Raw genomic sequence first — 19,730 nt, forward strand, 5'->3', positions numbered from 1 at the left:
TATAATGTCAGAAACACCAGATCTGCTTCATGCTTATCAGGGTTAGAGGCAAAGGATCAGCAGGATAGCCAGGCAACTGGTATTACTTAAAAGGAAATAGATATGGCAGCCTCCACATACCTCTCATTATAGTTGTCCTTTAAGGTAGCCATACATCAAAGCGATGTATGGGGCAGAGAGAACCAAGAGACAGATCTCTCTCCAGATTCGATCAGAGAGAGATCTGTTGGCTGCCCATGCACTGCAGGCCGATTCCCGATCATTTTCAGCATGAAATGTCTTTTGAATCTGTCTTGTGACAATGCCTTGCTTCCCCATTCAGCTGTCTCCCAAACATCAGATACCCCCCCCCCTGTTGCCCGAGCATGTAAATACTTAACCAGTCTGCTGCCTCCCAGTGTCCACTGAGTCTCAGCGTGCTTCTGCATTGGCATACCACGTGAATACTGGAGTTCTGGCACGTGGGGCGTATGTGTGAGGAATCATTTCTACAGTGAGAGAGATTATTACCAAATGGTGAGAGACATCCAAGATAGTTTCCAATCTTTCCAGGAGTGGATGACCCAGGACCAGTGGTGCTCAGCAGAGCTCGAATATTCGAGTAGCTCGAATATTCGAGCTCTTTTTCAGCTATTCGAGCTCGGTATTCGAGCTCCGAATAGCTGGAGCTATTCGAATGGGCTATCCGAGTACACTCGAATAGCCCATTCACTATTCGAGCTATTCGAGCAACTCGGCGCTATTCGAGCTCGGTACCGAGCTCGAATAGCGTCATAGCCCAGATTGATGTCCTTAGAGCCAATCAGAGGGCTCCCAGGCCCTCTGACGGCAGCCAATCACAGAGGGGGACCCTGGCCAGCCCCTACCCTATAAATAGCGGCCGCCATGTTACGTTTCTCCATGCTTGCCTGAGACTTGTACAGAGAGAGAGTTGCTCCTTTGTGCTTTGGCTTAGCAAGTGCTCTATTGTGATCATTTACCTAGCGTTTTTGCTCACCTACACCTGCCATATACACCTATATTGTTGTTAGTTAGATAGACATTGTATTTTAGTTAGTAGCTTGTGTGTTACATTAGAGACAGGCAGCTGCTGCAAGCTTACAGGTTTAGGCCTCAGGGGGGCCTTGCCTCTGTGGGCAGCTGTCCTCTGTTTATTTCTCTCATCTATACCAGTATTTCTGCTGTCCTTTACTAATAGTATTGTAGTTATACTGTACTAGGAGTAGGACACTCACTGACTGTCACTGTTTATAGGCTACTAGCTAGCTCCTGCGTGTGTGCACTCACTCACTGTCTGTGTGTACACACACTCTATTTCCTTCTGATTACTGATAGATTATTGTTAGTTAGTTGTACTTACTGTTACTACTTACTCTTACTGTACTAGGAGTCTAGGACACTCAGTCAGACAGTCACTGTGTTCATAGGCTACTAGCTCCTGCGTGCGGTCACTCACTGTCTGAGTGTACACACACCACCCACACTCCATTTCCTTCTGATCGCTGATTGATTATTGTAATTAGTTAGTTCTACTTACTGTTACTACTTACTCTTACTGTACTAGGAGTCTAGGACACTCAGTCACTGTGTTCATAGGCTACTAGCTCCTGCGTGCGGTCACTCACTGTCTGAGTGTACACACACCACCCACACTCCATTTCCTTCTGATCGCTGATTGATTATTGTAATTAGTTAGTTCTACTTACTGTTACTACTTACTCTTACTGTACTAGGAGTCTAGGACACTCAGTCACTGTGTTCATAGGCTACTAGCTCCTGCGTGCGTGCACTCACTGTCTGAGTGTACACACACTAAATTTACTTGTGATTACTACTGATTATTGTAACTGCTAGTTGTACTTCCTGACTGTTACTACTTACTTACTGTACTAGGGGACACTCACTCAGTCACCTCACCAACCAACCCACTCCATTAAAGTACCCCACTTTTCACCCGCCCTTTTACAAAACTTTTGTCTATACGCCCAAAACATTTAAGATGTCTGGAAGTGGCAGCCAGCGCGGTTTGGGCAAGGGGAAGGGCAGCAAGGGAATCAGGAGGAGAGGGAGCAGCATTGTGGCAAGCCGCGGCCGCGGGCGCGCCACCATGCACAGTTCCGCAGCAGCAGCAGCAGCGTCAGTGGCTAACATTCCTCCCATAGCCACTGGCCGTGGACGCCTTGGGCGCCGCCCAGCAGGAGCATCTGCAACTCACGCTGCAGAGACACAGCAGCAGCAGCGTGTAGCACCTGCTCCGATTTTCCTCCAGCCGGGTCGGAAACGTCCCATTGAGGAAAAGGATGCAGACACTGTGGTGCAACTGATGACGGAGGATGAGCAGCCCGCCATCAGCTCTGCATCCGAGGCCTCCACCCTCACCACCACCACCACCACCACCCCTGTTCGCAGCAGCCGCCCAGCAGGGTCTGGGGAGGAGGCCAGTTCACCGTCAGTCGCCGACCTCTCATTCAGCACTCTTTTGACCCCAGGCATGATGAGTCAATTGTCTGCTGTTGTTGGCGATTTTGAGGAGGAGATGCTGATGGGCACTTTGGGGGATGAGGGATTGGACAGCAAGACTGTGGCGACAGTCAAGCAGCCCATCCATGCATCAGGAGAGGAGTTTGGGGGGTCATCATCCCAGCAGGACATGTTTGAGGAGGGGGAGGATGATGTTGATGACCCGGTGACAGACAGAGACTGGGTGCCACCACCTCCAGGGGATGTCGTCCTCAGCAGCTCGGAGGAGGAGGAGGATGCGCTTGTGGGCCTTGCAAGGAGGCGCATCATTGCAAGCATTGGCAGCGACCCACAGCCTGCTGGTGTCTCAGGCTCAGCAGCAGCAGCAGCAGCATCAGCCAGTACCACCACCAGCCGCACCCAAGCCCCCCCCCCCAACCACCACAGGGAGACAGGCAGCAGCGCTTCCATGCCGTAGGGGGATGTTTCTGTCACCAATCTGGCGCTTTTTCACCATGCCCACTGTGTACAGCAAGTACGCCACTTGCAACCACTGTCAGCGGAAGTTGAGCAGAGGTGCAGACCCCTTAAAGTTCAGCACCAGCTCGCTGATCAACCACCTTGCGGCTAAACATTTCCACCAGCATGAGGAGTTCCAGAGGCTGAAGGCATCTGGTGCTGGCAGTGGCACCACACCCATCACTGCACAGCCTTCAGCAGCAGCAACAGCAGCCACCCGCCCTCCTGCTCCTCCAGCAGCACCAGCAGGAGTGCGGAAACGCACTGCTCCTCCCCCCTCTGCAACTCCTGCCGCCGACACTGAGGCCTGTTCTGGCAGCCAGTCCTCAGTGGCCTCCTCCGCTGTGTCTGGTGATTCCCGTGTCAGCAAAAGGCCACGCCAGAGCCTTTTGAGCGAGTCCTTCCAGGGGGTGGTTAGGGCTCTGCCTCCCAGCAGCCGTCGCGTGCGGCAGCTGAACGGCTTGCTGGCACGGGCCATGTGCTCCCAACTCCTGCCGTACACGCTCGTGCAGGAGGGGAGCGACATGCGGGCGCTGCTTGCTTGTGCAGCCCCAGACTGGCAGCTCCCCAGCAGACACTTTTTCTCCCGCAAGGCCATTCCAGCACTGCACCGCTTTGTGATGGCCAATGTGGAGCGAGGGCTGGAGCACGCGGTTGGTGAAAGGGTCCACGTCACCATGGACTCCTGGAGCAGCCGCTTCGGGACAGGCCGCTACCTGTCCTTCACTGTCCACTGGGTCAGCTTGGTGGAAGGGGGTGAGGATGGGAGAGCAGCAGCGGGCACAGCAGCAGCAGCAGCAGCAACACAGTGGGTGGTGCCACCCCGCAGGGTCAGGGGAACTGCAGCGGGTTCCTCCGATCCTCTGCCATCCTCCGCCACACCTGGCCAAACCCCCCGCCTCAGCAGCAGCGTGAAGGCCCGCCACTGCCAAGCGCTGCTGCACTTGGTCAGCCTTGGCAAGACCAAGCTGACGGCAGCCCACGTGTTGGCCAAACTCCAGGAGCAGGAGAGGATTTGGCTGACCCCCAGAGGCCTCAGAGTCGGAGAGGTGGTGTCCGACAATGGGGCCAATCTGGTTGCTGCCATAGACAGGGGAAACCTGACCCACATCCCCTGTCTTGCCCACGTGCTGAACCTGGTGGTGCAGAAGTTCCTGCGCACCTACCAGGGGATGGGCGAACTGCTGGAAACGGCAAGGAATGTTGTGCGTCACTTCCGGCGCTCGGCTGCAGCCTGTGCGAGCCTGGAAGACGTGCAAAAGGAGCTGGATCTGCCACGCCATCGGCTGATCATTGACGTTCCGACTCGCTGGAACTCCACCCTGGCGATGTTGGAGCGTATGGTTGAACAGAGGCACGCTGTCAACCAGTACCTTGCCCTGGCCACTGTTTCCGCAGCTCGGAGAAGGGACAAGACCAGCAACATCCCGTCCATCGTCCCCGATGATGACTGGAGGCACATGCAGCAGGTGTGCTTTGTGCTGGCTCCCTTCCTGCAGGCCACAAACATGGTGAGCAGGGACCATGCTATGGTCTGCGAGTGGGTGCCCCTGGTTTCTCTGCTGAACAGGGCCCTCGATGGTTTGCTGGAACAGGGAGCGGCAGCCTTGGACCAGCAGGAGCGGCAACCAGCTGCGCAGTCCACCTCTGAGGGGGAGGAGGAGGAGGACTTGGTGGAGGTCCCTGACCTGGCTGCTGATGAGGGGGATCAGCACAGCGCAGCTGAGTTGGTGCGGGGGTGGAGAGAGGATGAGGCGGCAGAGGAGGAGGATGAGGACAGCACTGACGTCGATGTGCCAGCAGACGTGGCCCGCCTCTTCCCAATGGCAGCGCACATGCTGGCGTGCCTGCGCAGGGACCCCAGGGTGATCCAGATGAAGCAGAGGGAGGACATCTGGATCAGCATGATGTTGGACCCACGCCTCAAGGGGAAGTTGAGCCAGTTCCTGCCGCCTGCAGGAGGAGACCCAGCGCAACAAATAAGGAGCTTGCAGCAGGCCCTTGTTGAGCGCTTGGAGGAAGCCTTCCCCCAGCCTTCCACCCCCACTGTCCAGCAGCCAGCACAGAGGCAGCAGCAGGTGCCTGCATCCAGCAGCAGCAAGCGCCCCACAGACCTGCTGTCTCTCAGCCACGAGCTCTACAGGACTGTAGAGGCTCCGGCAGCAGTGACTAGAGAGGAGATGCATGCAGCAGCATCCTCCTCCGGTCACAGCCAGCGCCTGACCCGCATGGTGGCTGACTACATGGGGTCGTACAGCGGGCTTGACAGCGATGCCCCTGTTGATCCCATGGAGTATTGGGTCAAGCGCATGGAGATCTGGAGCGAGCTAGCGCAGTACGCCCTGGAAGTGCTGTCCTGCCCCCCTTCCAGCGTGCTGTCCGAGCGCTGCTTCAGTGCAGCTGGTGGCGTGGTCACCGAGAAACGCTCACGTCTGTCTCACAAGTCTGTGGACAGACTGACGTTTCTCAAGATGAACCAGGCGTGGGTGGAAGGCGAGTTCCTGGCCCCTGTTGTCGGCGAGAGGGGGACATGAACTGGCTGCCGGAACCATCGTTAATGTGCCTTACCACCCTTTACCACCTCCTGGCTCCTGCTCACTAAGCCAGCCTGGTTCACTTTGACTATTACGTCGCCTGCAGCCACACATTTTACACCTACAATGGGCTGCTGTGTACTGCCCTTCTGCTGTCTGTCTGTGTTTCCCACTGCCAGGGTACACAGAATGACCTTCTTCTGCTGCCACTCTGCCACCAGCTATTACGTCAAACAATAGCTATATTGGTTGCAAAACCGAAACCAAACAAACCATTAAAAAAAAAAAAGGTTTAATTTTTCTGAGGTGCCCGGGTTGAAAACTGTGTTGTTCCAGTTGTGTATTGGACACAATGTGGGCTGCACGACCGCTGTCTGGGACCTCCTGTTGTGTTTATTTACGGCCCTGGTATCACCGCTAGGTACCAGGGCTATTATGTCACGCTGCCTACCTGCTGCCACACTCACACTGCTCCTCCATACCTCCTCCTGCTGCTGCTGCTGCTGTCTGTCTGTGTTTCCCACTGCCAGGGTACACAGATGATTTACCTTCTGCTGCCACTCTGCCACCAGCTATTACGTCAAACAATAGCTGCTCGCCTACTCCTCCATTCCTCCTCCTGCTGCTGCTGTCTGTCTGTGTTTCCCACTGCCAGGGTACACAGAATTACCTTCTTCTGCTGCCACTCTGCCACCAGCTATTACGTCCAAAAATAGCTAAATTGGTTGTAAAACCAAAAACCAAAAAACCATTAAAAAAAAAAAAGGTTTAATTTTTCTGAGGTGCCCGGGTTGAAAACTGTGTTGTCCCAGTTGTGTATTGGACACAATGTGGGCTGCACGACCGCTGTCTGGGACCTCCTGTTGTGTTTATTTACGGCCCTGGTATCACCGCTAGGTACCAGGGCTATTATGTCACGCTGCCTACCTGCTGCCACACTCACACTACTCCTCCATTCCTCCTGCTGCTGCTGTCTGTCTGTGTTTCCCACTGCCAGGGTACACAGAATTACCTTCTGCTGCCACACTGCCACCAGCTATTACGTCAAACAATAGCTGCTCACATAATTACTCTCCTCCATTCCTCCTCCTGCTGCTGCTGCTGTCTGTCTGTGTTTCCCACCGCCAGGGTACACAGATTTACCTTCTGCTGCCACTCTGCCACCAGCTATTACGTCAAAAAATAGCTATATATCTGTGTAATTGGTTGTAAAACCAAAACTACAAAACCATTACAAAAAAAGGTTTAATTTTTCTGAGGTGCCCGGGTTGAAAACTGTGTTGTCCCAGTTGTGTATTGGACACAATGTGGGCTGCACGACCGCTGTCTGGGACCTCCTGTTGTGTTTATTTACAGCCATGGTATCACCGCTAGGTACCAGGGCTATTATGTCACGCTGCCTGCCTCATTGACTGCATGCTGCCACACACTCATCCTCCTCCTCCTGCTGCTAAATTTACCTCCTGCTGTCTGTGTGTTTCCACTGCCAGGGAGCACATACAATGGCGCTTCCAACATGCGTGCGCCACCAGCTATTTGTTGTTACGCTCAAAAATAGCTGCATTTCACAGAAATAAGTGACGAAGAAGACGATATAGAAGAAGATGAAGAAGAAGAAGAAGATGAAGAAGATGAAGAAGAAGATGAAGAAGATGAAGAAGAAGATGAAGAAGAAGATGAAGAAGAAGATGAAGAAGATGAAGAAGAAGATGAAGAAGAAGAAGAAGAAGAAGAAGAAGAAGATGAAGAAGATGAAGATGAAGAAGATGAAGAAGAAGATGAAGAAGATGAAGATGAAGAAGATGAAGAAGATGAAGAAGAAGATGAAGAAGATGAAGATGAAGATGAAGATGAAGAAGATGAAGATGAAGAAGATGAAGAAGAAGAAGAAGAAGAAGAAGAAGAAGAAGAAGATGAAGAAGAAGATGAAGAAGATGAAGATGAAGATGAAGATGAAGAAGATGAAGATGAAGAAGATGAAGAAGAAGATGAAGAAGATGAAGAAGAAGATGAAGAAGAAGAAGAAGAAGATGAAGAAGATGAAGATGAAGAAGATGAAGAAGAAGATGAAGAAGATGAATATGAAGAAGATGAAGAAGATGAAGAAGAAGATGAAGAAGATGAAGATGAAGAAGATGAAGAAGATGAAGATGAAGAAGATGAAGAAGAAGATGAAGAAGATGAAGAAGAAGATGAAGAAGAAGAAGAAGAAGAAGAAGAAGAAGATGAAGAAGATGAAGATGAAGAAGATGAAGAAGAAGATGAAGAAGATGAAGATGAAGAAGATGAAGAAGATGAAGAAGAAGATGAAGAAGATGAAGATGAAGAAGATGAAGAAGAAGATGAAGAAGATGAAGAAGAAGATGAAGAAGAAGAAGAAGAAGATGAAGAAGATGAAGATGAAGAAGATGAAGAAGAAGATGAAGAAGATGAAGATGAAGAAGATGAAGAAGATGAAGAAGAAGATGAAGAAGATGAAGATGAAGAAGATGAAGAAGATGAAGATGAAGAAGATGAAGAAGAAGATGAAGAAGATGAAGAAGAAGATGAAGAAGAAGAAGAAGAAGAAGAAGAAGAAGAAGATGAAGAAGATGAAGATGAAGAAGATGAAGAAGAAGATGAAGAAGATGAAGATGAAGAAGATGAAGAAGATGAAGAAGAAGATGAAGAAGATGAAGATGAAGAAGATGAAGAAGAAGATGAAGAAGATGAAGAAGAAGATGAAGAAGAAGAAGAAGAAGAAGATGAAGAAGATGAAGATGAAGAAGATGAAGAAGAAGATGAAGAAGATGAAGATGAAGAAGATGAAGAAGATGAAGAAGAAGATGAAGAAGATGAAGATGAAGAAGATGAAGAAGATGAAGATGAAGAAGATGAAGATGAAGAAGATGAAGAAGAAGAAGAAGAAGATGAAGAAGAAGAAGAAGATATAGAAGAAGAAGAAGAAGATATAGAAGATAAAGAAGAAGAAGAAGAAGAAGTATATACAGTACTGAACAAAATTCTGGACACAACTTCTCTTTTCACCTTTTTTTTTTTTTAAAGGAACATCCCCACATAATCACTTGCTGTTGTCACTTGGAAAAAAATATGTTTCTTGCATCATTAACCCTCAAAACAAGTGTTGGGAAGCTATTTAAGGCCAATTCGAATAGTCAGCTCGAATAGTTAGCTCGAATACCGACTCAAATAGTGAGCTCGAAGTCCGAGGTCGAATCGAATAGTAAAAATTATTCGACTCGAATATTCGACTGACCTCGAATAATTTACTATTCGAATTCGACCAAACTCGAATTTTAAAAAGGGGTATTTGAGCATCACTACCCAGGACATTCACCCCACATTACATTATTGAAAACCTAGATGGCGACAGCTGAGCCAGTGACATGGTTTGGCACATGACTTGGGGGCTAAATTTCATGAATGTTTTATAGTGTTATTAATTTATATCAGTAGAGGGGTCCAGAGAGGAATTATAATGCTATTAATAAATATATAATCTGCTAGATGGGCAGCTGCAATCAGAAGTATCAGTTGCAGTTTCTGCCATAGGTGGACCTTCTGGGGTAAATGAAGCCTCTGATTCACTAATTGACTTGAGGTTCTGTTTAGAAATAGACAAACAGGTTGTTAGTATGAAAAATTCTGTTCTTTTTGCAAACATTTTCCACCCTCCACATTTCAACTGGATGAACATTATTTTTGAGCACTGAGTGCTTTCTAAGTACTTAGGGCTTTTAGAGATATTGGTATAAAGTATGGGCACTTCCCAGTAATACATTATGCAGCTGCAATGTATTACTTGGAAGTGCCCAGTAAAAGAGTAACATTGGATTAAAAAACATAAAAGGGGGTGAGGCAGTGGTGAACTTACCTTCCTTCAGAAGACTTAATAGTGGAGATCATATAACATGAACGTTTATTTCCTACTCCAACAAAAATATATGCAATGCGTTTCACGGGTCCACAGCCCGCCTCATCTGTCAAAGGCGCTTTGGCTTTATACTGCCTGAACAAAGTTTGCTCCATTTGTATGTTTGCCTAATGAGGCGGACTGTGGACCCGTAAAACGCGTTGCATATATTTTTGTTGTAGTATGAAATAAACGTTCATGTTATATGATCTCGACTATCGAGTCTTTTGAGGGGAGGTAAGTCCACCACTGCTTCACGCCCTTTTATGGGTTTTAATCTAATTTTACTTTATTTTGGCGCTTCTGTTCTACCATACAATTTGTATCCACTTTGGTGGTAAGAGTTCTCTGCCCTATTTCCTTACTGCTGAGTGGGGACAGGACAATTTCCCTACCTGCTTATACAGTGGTTGCCTTGGTGGTAACCCAGCTTTGTGAGTAGTTTTCATGTTTACTAGTTACATTCATTCCTCAATAATATTACACTATAGTGGGCTCTCGATTGTTCTTCCCCCCCCCCCCTCTTGGTATGACCACGTTAGTTAGTCACATATCCTTTAATCAGCTTCATCTTTTGTACATTTTTGTTAATCTGAATATGGACTTGGTCTGTGGAATTAGAATATTACGTGATTATGCTGACAGAAGATTGCCAACTTAGCTGCTTGTTTGGACATACATGGATTGACATTCTTTACCATACGCTCATAGAGTCAGCTAAGTCATGATTAATGGAGGGTCATCAGCCAAAGAAGGAGAAGCTGCCTATAAGATAATACAGCTTTTATGATGGCTGTTACAGTAGTGGTTCAAAATAAAATTGGTGCAAGAATGAACCTGATGGTTCCACAAATGTAACTTAAAGGCACTGACTGTAATCACAGTAAGTGTTGTTACCCGATTCACATTAGTATAGTGCAGTATCCACTAGATTTGTTTCTATATAAATCTGACTAATTGCATATGATGCTGATGAGGGCGGAGGTAAGAGTGGAATGAAAATGTGGGTGGAGATGGGGGAAGCCAACCATTGCACACTGGTCATGGTCTGTATAACCACACTGATGGTCAGATTTGCACAGAGCTTGATATGGGAGCACACAAAAATAGATTAGGATGAAATGGGGCCCTAGGCAAGGTAGTAAATTTGGTGCCCCTTGAGGTCCTTTTGGTAAGATGAAGTGAAGATAGGTCAAAGAAGGTGGCACGTGGGACCCTTGACACCCATTAGGCCCCAAACACATGCCTTGGTTGCATGGTGAATGATCCTGCTCTGGGGGCACACTGCACTATACTAATATGGATCAGGTAAGTGACAGTGCTGACTGTAAGTATAGTCAGTGCCCCACATGGGACTGTTTTAAGTTTCATTACTTTATCATCGCTATAAGGCCAGTTTAAGGTAGCCATGGATTATCGTTGCTTATAAAAAAAACATCACAGAAGCAGCACGAGTTTAGGTCTGTTGTAAAGGTTTCGGCTGATTATTCTGAGAATTCTGCTATGGGCAGTTGCATGTGGGTTGAATTACTTGCTGCAAGTCTCTCTTCTTTTGGACACACCAGGAACACTCTCATGATAGCCTTTGGGCTTTCATTTCTCCTTCTTTACAACATCATTAAAATAAATCAGAGGGGGCAGAATCATCTTCTCAGAAAGGCTTCTGCTGTTGTTTGCAGCTGGTAGCTGAGATGAAGAGATAATTCATGGAAATTTCCCCAATGATGTGGTACTGGCACTAGTAGGAAATTCAGGCATACATCATGTATTCAAACTATAATACCCCTTTTACTAGGATGTTATTTTTTATCTTTGCTCTTTCATTGATTGGTGTTATTATTTTTGTTGTAATCTTTATTGTTAATAAGATTATAAGGTGACAAGGATTTCTCAGCCAAACAGTAGTCTGATTTAAAACTGATATTTAAAGGGTTTTAGTGCATCTAGACCAGATTTTCTCTGCTTGGTTGAGTAATCCAGTCTTTAAACTAAAAATGTATGTCTCTTAAATAATAAATATATCTCTTAAATTGTTTGTAATACAGTGACAGCAGTACTATTATTTTTATTTTGGATTTATCTAGCGCCAGCATCTACTGTGACAAAAATAATCAAAATTATAAAATAGTTTAATTTTCAAATTTATTTGATTTGTACTGTTATGGCTCTGCTACTAAATACCATATATGAAAGACACTGTCACATTAAATAAGTAATACAAATGAATACTAGAAAAATGTGAATAACAACATCACTTCTATTTCACCCCAAGCTAGCAATGTAAGTTGTTTTTTCATTCTTATCAAAAAAGATTCTAAATGCTATAAAAAAGGGATGGTTTTCACAAAGGAGCAGTAAATAAAATTGCGTCTAAAAATAGACGCAATTGTTTTTTATCGTATTATTAATAGTCATTATGCTATTAAGTGGGTGACTGAAATGAAATTGTTTTTTATCGTATTATTGTTAGCAGGGATAGGGGATGTCTTAGGGTTAGGCACCACCAGGGGGGTCTTAGGGTTAGGCTCCACCAGGGGGGTCTTAGTGTTAGGCAACATCGGGGGAGGGTTCTGTGTGAGAGTAGGGAGAGGTTAGGTTATAGTCAGGTTGTGGACTACCTGTAAATTTATCGATAATGTAATATACTGCAATTAAATTGTTATTGGGATAAAACGCGGAAAAGCCGCCGCGTGTACTGGCGGCAAGGCGGCTGATTCCGCGTCCAGCGCGGCGGTTTGCACGCAGCAGCGTGCGTCTGGTGTGGCTGGGCCTGTTAGTTCACGCAGGCTGAGGAATACGCGTGCGCTGAGAGGCAGAACCTTTATAACAAACAAGGAGGGATCAGCTGACCAGGTTGGTCAGCTGACCTCAAAGCAAGTGGCTATTGGTTGATCGCTGATAGGTGGCGCCGGAGAGCGCCGCGCTATATATAGTCACTGCTGGTCAGTCTCAAGGTGTTTGCCGTTGCGAACACTACGTGGAAGCACTCAGACCTTAGTCAGATCCTACAGTGTGTTAGAACCAGGAGGACCTGGGAATTCACACTGAGCCAGATTACTTCTGTGTATTATTGTGTTATACTTCAGACTAGTTCCAGGGTGTTGAGACCACGGACCTCACACTCAAGATTAGGGACTCTGTGTTATCATTCTGTTATACTTCAGACTAATTCCAGGGTGTCGAGAACACGGACCTCACACCCAAGTCTAGGAATACTCTGTACCATCATATTATACTCCAGACTAGTTCCAGGGTGTAGAGACCACCGGCCTCACACCCAAGACTAGGCATTGTTTGATATCTGTTATGACCTATTGCTTTTGTGACTATCCCTCTGCTTTCTGATTCGGTACCTACGCATATCTGATTATCTGTTGCCAAACCCTGCCTGCCTTTGGATACCGAATCAGCCTTCTGTCTATGTACCTTGTCTGTCTGTGTGTTGCCGACCTGGCTTGCCCGACCTAGAGAACTATCTCTCTCCTTAGAGATAGTCTCCAGACCAGCTAGTGACATCCACCTTTCAGGTGTCACTCACTCACAGGTTCTTCTTACCTTCAGCCTGGGACTCCACCCCTTTGGAGGCCTCAGGCTGTTGGACGGTTTTTGTACTTCCCAAAAGGCGGTATCGCCCATACTGCCAGAGACCACCTGCTCCTCGGGTGGTCTTACTCAAAGTCATTACTGTTGCACCAAACACTCACATTATAAAGGTGTCCAGAGGTTAGTTATACTTAGATTATCGGTGATTCTGCAGATCATCAATAATCAGGTATAATCTATATTCTTGGTGATACTACAGATCACCAATAATCAGATTCTCTCTGTGTGCTGACACCGATCGTTACAGTTATTTACTGTTTTTTGCCACACCTGAATTAGCTTGTAACTTTTTAAAAATGTATGCTTATCAAAATGTAATCGTGACATGTAATTCAGCCCTGCTGTTTTTGACTGTGATGGCCAGTAGTCACTATATTTTAAATAGACTACATGGTTACTGTATATAGTGTAAATATTAGAGGAACCAAATCAATGTTTTCTCTTCAATAGGATCGGGCACATCGCATAGGCCAGACAAAGACGGTCCGTGTTTTCCGCCTCATTACTGATAATACGGTAGAAGAACGGATTGTAGAAAGAGCTGAAATAAAACTGAGACTGGACTCCATAGTCATACAACAAGGTATTATACAGCTTTGCCTTCAAAAATATAATTTATGGCATTAGATCCTACTAGTATTTAATATGGAGTGCCACTTTTGTGACACATCTTAAGACATCCCTGACCCATATGCAATTCACTTTTTCATCTGAGTTTTCTCCTAGGTGATATTTTCACAAATTGAAAATAAAATACCTTTTAACCACTTGAGGACCGCCCCCAGCCGATGGGCGGCAGCAAGGGCTGGGCCCAAACGACCGCAATTCGCCCATCGGCGGCGGCATCAAGCGTGGCTGTGCGGCGATCGCGTCATTAATGACGCGATCTGCCGCCGGCATTAGGCTCTGCCCACTCTTCACCGTAACCCGCCGGCCAATTAGCAGCGCCGGCGGGTTTCAAATGCGACGATCCAGCCAATCACAAGAGTATAATACACTTTGTTATTGTAACAAAGTGTATTATACTGGCTGCCTCCTCCCCTGATGGTCACATCGTCGCCGGACCATCAGAGAGGACAGGCAGCCTGCTGATAAGTATCAAAACACTTGTTTTTACCCACACAGACCCCCCCAGATTGCCCACCCCAGCCCTCAGAACCCCCCCTGACCACCCCAGCACACCACTGTTTGCACCCAAGCACCCACCTCAAAACCCATCAATCACTCCCTGTCAACGCTATCCCCTAGATTAGGTCCCTAACTGCCCCTAGGGTCCCCTAATCACCCCCCTACCCTCAGATCCCCCCCAGCCCACCCCCCTGTATACTGTATACTTTTGTATACAGCTGCCTTACCCACTGATAACCCACTGATCTCCTGTCTATCACGTATCTATCACCTGTCTATCACCCCTTGTCATCACCACCCATCAGAGCAGACCCTAAACTATCCCTTGGGGGCACCTGATCACCCATCCAGACCCTCAGATTGCCCTCAGACCCCCCCCCCTCCTGATAACCTCACTAGTGCATTGTTTACATCTTTTCTCCCCTGTAATCCTTCACTGATCTCCCATCGTCACCCCCTGTGTCTGCCACCCATCAGATCAGGACCCAGTCTGCCCCGTTAGGGCACCTAATCAACTCCCCACACCCTCAGATCGCCCTCAGACACCCCCCCCCAATCACCTTCCCAGTGCATTGTATTTGATTGTCCCGTGATCGGCTTTGATTGTCCCGTGATCGGCTTTGATTGTCCTGTGATTGGCTTTGATTGTCCCGTGATTGGCTTTGATTGTCCCGTGATTTGATGGCCCTGTGATTGGCCTGCGATTGCCCTGTGATTGCCTTTGATTGGCTTTGATTGTCCTGTGATTGTTTCTGATTGCCTCTGATTCCCTACTCGCCCCCCCCCCTCCCCCCCCGTCACTATCCTAGTGATCTAAAAACAGTGATCAGTGAAAACTGTCACTTTTTTAGTATCACTAGTGTTAGCAGTTAGGCCAGTTAGCTAGGCCCCTTTGTAAGTGTCAGTTAGTGCTCAGCCCACTGCACCACAGTCACTAATTAGCGTCATCACTGTCGCTAATCAACATTGGTACTATATAGTATCTGTAAGTGATCATTACTGATCGCAGTCAGATCTATATTAGGGTCACTAGGATCCACAAAAAAACACAGTGTTTGCCCGATCAGGCCTGATCGTTCGCCTGCACCTGCGTTCAGCCCGCCCCACCGCAGTGACAGAAACATTTTTTTCTGATCACTGCAAAAAACACTGTACAATAGCTGTGGCACTGTAAACATCAGTTTTGATTTTTTTTTAATCAAAACTCAGTGACCACAGCTTTCTACCTCTCAAATACTCCCTTTTGCTAGGTAGGTGCTCTTTTTTTCTGGGTAGTCTCAGAGGAATACCCCCTAAATTTAGCAGTCCACCATGGCAAGAAAGGGGTATTCCGATGATGAGGTTTTCAGGTACATGGCCCAGTCAGATGAGAATGATTGGGACGCCTCATTCGACGAATCTTCCAGGTCAGAGTTTGAACCTGAATTGAGCAGTGGCTCACTGACCGATAGTGATGACGAGGTTGAGGTCCCGGCTAGAGCCAGGCGTACCACACTCCATGTTGTTGGACCACAGGTGGCGCAGGATCGGCCTCAAGGGCAGCAGAGTGGTGTTAGTGCTGGTCTGAGATTTCATGGTGGGACAGGCACCAGCAGCACAACATCTCTTGGACCTAGAACCAGTACTTCCTTAGACCCTGGTGAAGTGGCGAGCACCAGCATGGAAGTTAAAACTGGTTCGGTGGCACATGCAGTAAGATCCCAGTCGCAGCCACCAAGAAGACGGGCCCGTACAACCCCTAGTTTACCAGAGGTGCTGGCAAACCCAAATTGGCAATCCCCTGATTCCGCCGCACCCGTACTTCCCCCTTTCACCGCCCAGTCTGGACTCCAGGTGGAGACAGATAATCTAGGATCGGCCCTAGACTTTTTCTATCTGTTCTTCACCCAGGATCTCTTAGACTTAATTGTGGCAGAGACCAACCGTAAGGCCACACAATATATAACCGCCAATCCGGAAAAGTTCCTTGCCCAGCCTTTTCGGTGGAAACCAGTCCAAGTTTCCGAAATTAAATTTTTTTTTGGGCCTTCTCCTTCACACGGGACTACTAAAGCAGAATGTGTTGCGGTCTTATCGGTCTATGGACCCAGCATGTCACGTTCCCCTGTACTCTGCTGCCATGTCCAGGACACGATTTGAGAACATCCTGCGCTTCCTGCACTTCAATAACAACGAAACCTGTCATCGAAGTGACCACCCTGCTTTTGACTGGCTCCACAAAATTCAGCCCCTCATAGACCACCTGTCATCCAGATTTGCAGATGCTTATACCCCTGAACAGGACATCTGCGTAGACGAGTCCCTCATACGTTTTACCAGGCACCTTCGCATCAAACAGTACATCCCAAGCAAGCGCGCTCGGTATGGGGTGAAACTGTATAAGCTCTGTGAAAGGGCCACAAGCTATACATCTTGTTTTAGGATCTATGAGGGGAAAGACTCAAAATTGGAGCCGGTCGGATGCCCTGACTACCTGGGGAGCAGTGGAAAGGTTGTGTGGGACTTGGTGTCACCCTTGTTCCAGAAGGGGTACCATCTTTTTGTGGACAATTATTACACAAGTGTGGCCCTCTTTCAGCACTTAAAAATAGAAAAAATCCGATGCTACGGCACCGTGCGGCCTAGTCGCCGGGGCTTCCCCCAATGGCTCATTACCACCAGACTTGAACGGGGGCAGAGGGCCGCCTTGTGTGCTGACAAACTGCTCGCGGTGAAATGGAGGGACAAGAGGGAGGTTTACTTCCTGTCCACCATTCACGCAGACACAACAGTTGAAATTCAACGGCGAACTGAGGTAATTGAAAAACCCCTTGTTGTCCACGAGTATAATACTAACATGGGAGGGGTGGACATCAATGACCAGAGGTTAGCGCCCTATTTAGTTGCCCGAAAAACAAGACGCTGGTATAAAAAAAGTGTCTTTTTACCTCATTCAATTGGCAATTTACAACAGCTTTGTTCTCTACAGTAAGGCTGGGAGAACTGGATCGTTTCTACAATTTCAGAGATAGATCACTATGGAACTCCTGTATCCAGGAGGTGCCGTGGCCCAACCCCAAGATGCAACTAGCCGGCTGCATGGAAGGCATTACGCCTATCCAATTCCGAGTACCCCAGGTCACCGAATCAGAAGAAAACGTTGTCGTGTCTGCAGCAGGGCTGGAATAAGGCGTGACACCACTGTTTATTGTCCCACCTGTCCTGAGCAGCCTGGCCTATGCCTAGGGGAGTGTTATGAGAGGTACCATGAGCAGGTATACTATTAGAGAGTAGGGAACTCCAGACACAGCGGTAGGCACACAAGGGTCTCTCAGTGCTATTTTACACTGCTGCGATGTGTTAGGGCAAAATGCCTAGCGAAAGTCACACTTTGCGGTCCCCCCCCCCCCCCCTACGCCGGAAGTGCTTGACTTAACGCTAGTGCATGCCTACGTTACTGCGTGGCTTCTGTGGCAATTTCGATCGGCCCGGAAGCCATGTTAGTCTATAGCGACGCAGTTCATTACTAGGCTGAATGCTGCTCTTGTGGTATTCCCTGAAGGTCTGTTTTGGATGATACAGTGCAGCGGGCTCGACCCACCGGATATGTCAATATACAGTGTGAAACCAAACATCTGGTTTCGAGAGACCGTAATACACAGGGCTGCCAGAAACCTCTCCTTTCACTTGGGACAAAATGCGTAATGTACTTCGCCACAACTCTGTGCGATTTGCACTTAGCACATTGTCTCATGGAAGAGGAGAGGTTTGTCTTCGGGAGGTAGGTTAAAAAAAAACTAAAAAAAAAAAAAACAGGTAAGCAAAAAAGTTAATGTTTGGTTCGCAATGTTAAGGTTTTGATTAAAAAAGTTCAAAGTTTATTAATGCTAATGAAGTAGTCGCTTTGCTGCTTGCTTGTTCTTTGTTTTTTTTGTGTATTTTTTTTTTCTCTTTTTCCATCCATTAACCTTTCAGGTGGATCGAGCGAACGACTAACCAGCTGCTGCAGCACTCATGGTGCATCCTGACAGAGGCATTGTGCGTCTGTCAGATTACACACAAGTCGGTGCATGCAGCGCTGCAGGACGAGATTTCTCCTCCGCAGTCAAAAAGATACGTTTGCCGAGGCATATGGGCCGAGAAGCGGTGTTGGGGTTCATATGTTTTGGCAAGCACTTTGTATCAAAAAAGAACTCAAGCAATGATTTCTCCATTCACATCAATCGATGTAGATGAATAAATCAGGTTTGCCTGGGCATACGAGCTGGCGGGTTTGGGTTTTTGGGGCGGCAGCTCCTATGTCCAGGCGGACACCTTCCCCTGCTTTTTTTTTTTTTTTTTTTCTTTTTTCTTCTCTATTTTTTCTATCCAGACCGACCGACCAATCAGCTGCAGCACTGATGGTGCATCCTGACAGAAGTATTGTGCGTCTGTCAGATTACACACAAGTCGGTGCATGCAGCGCTGCATGACGAGATTTCTCCTCCGCAGTCAAAAAGATACGTTTGCCGAGGCATATGGGCCGAGGAGCGGTGTTGGGGTTCATATGCTTTGGCAAGCACTTTGTATCAAAAAAGAACTCTGGCAATGATTTGTTCATCCACATCGATCGGTGTGAATGGATACATCGGGTTTGCCAGGGCATATGAGCTGAGTGGGTTTGGACGTTTCTGGGTGGCAGCTCCTATGTCCTGGCAGACGCCTTCCCCTCTTTTTTTCACATTTTTTTGGCAGATATTTTTTCATCCACATTGATTGATTGATTGATTGATTGATTGTTTGACGTTCATTTTTCCTTTCAGCCCAGAGTGCATTACCAGTATGCCCAATATAAGGAGTGTAGCAGAAACTCCTAATACTGGTCATACATGTAATGATTGCAGAGACCCTAAAATGCCAGGACAGACCCCACGCATGATGCCTTTTTGGAAAGAGGACACCCCAAAGTATTCCGTGAGGTGCATGGTGAGTTCATAGAATATTTTATTTTTTGTCACAAGGTAGCAGAAATTGTTGTCCCCCCCCCCCCCCCCCCCACAAAATGTCATTTTCCGCTAACTTGTGACAAAAAATAAAATTTTATATGAACTCACCATGGCCCTTATGGAATACCTTAGCGTGTATTCTTTCCAAAATGGGGTCATTTGTGGGGTTTGTTAACCACCCTGGCGTTCTGATTAAATCGCCAGGGTGGCTGCGGGAGGGTTTTTTTTAAATTAAAAAAAAACTATTTCATGCAGCCAACTGAAAGTTGGCTGCATGAAAGCCCACTAGAGGGCGCTCCGGAGGCGATCTTCCGATCGCCTCCGGCGGCAAGGAATAACACGGAAGGCCGCAATGAGCGGCCCTCCGTGTTTCGCTTCCCTCGTCGCCATGGCGACGAGCGGAGTGACGTCATGGACGTCAGCCGACGTCCTGACGTCAGCCGCCTCCGATCCAGCCCTTAGCGCTGGCCGGAACTGTTTGTTCCGGCTACGCTGGGCTCGGGCGGCTGGGGGGACCCTCTTTCGCCGCTGCACGCGGCGGATCGCCGCGCTACAGCGGCGATCAGGCAGCACACGCGGCTGGCAAAGTGCCGGCTGCTTGTGCTGCTT

The 19,730-nt window shown here is 47.7% G+C and overlaps 1 protein-coding gene across 5 annotated transcripts in view; it reads left to right on the forward strand.

Moving 5' to 3' along the window:
* The window catches only part of SMARCA1 (SWI/SNF related, matrix associated, actin dependent regulator of chromatin, subfamily a, member 1), a 254,961-nt gene that overhangs the window by 132,511 nt on the left and 102,720 nt on the right, over positions 1–19,730 (forward strand). For all 5 annotated transcript variants that reach the window (XM_068251160.1, XM_068251157.1, XM_068251159.1 and 2 more), the window contains one exon: positions 13,480–13,612. In XM_068251160.1, coding sequence (XP_068107261.1) covers positions 13,480–13,612 — 133 coding nt within the window. The remainder of the gene's footprint in view (positions 1–13,479; positions 13,613–19,730) is intronic.

This window comes from Hyperolius riggenbachi, chromosome 8 (assembly GCF_040937935.1).
Source record: "Hyperolius riggenbachi isolate aHypRig1 chromosome 8, aHypRig1.pri, whole genome shotgun sequence".
In the NCBI taxonomy this organism is placed as follows: Eukaryota; Metazoa; Chordata; class Amphibia; order Anura; family Hyperoliidae; genus Hyperolius; species Hyperolius riggenbachi.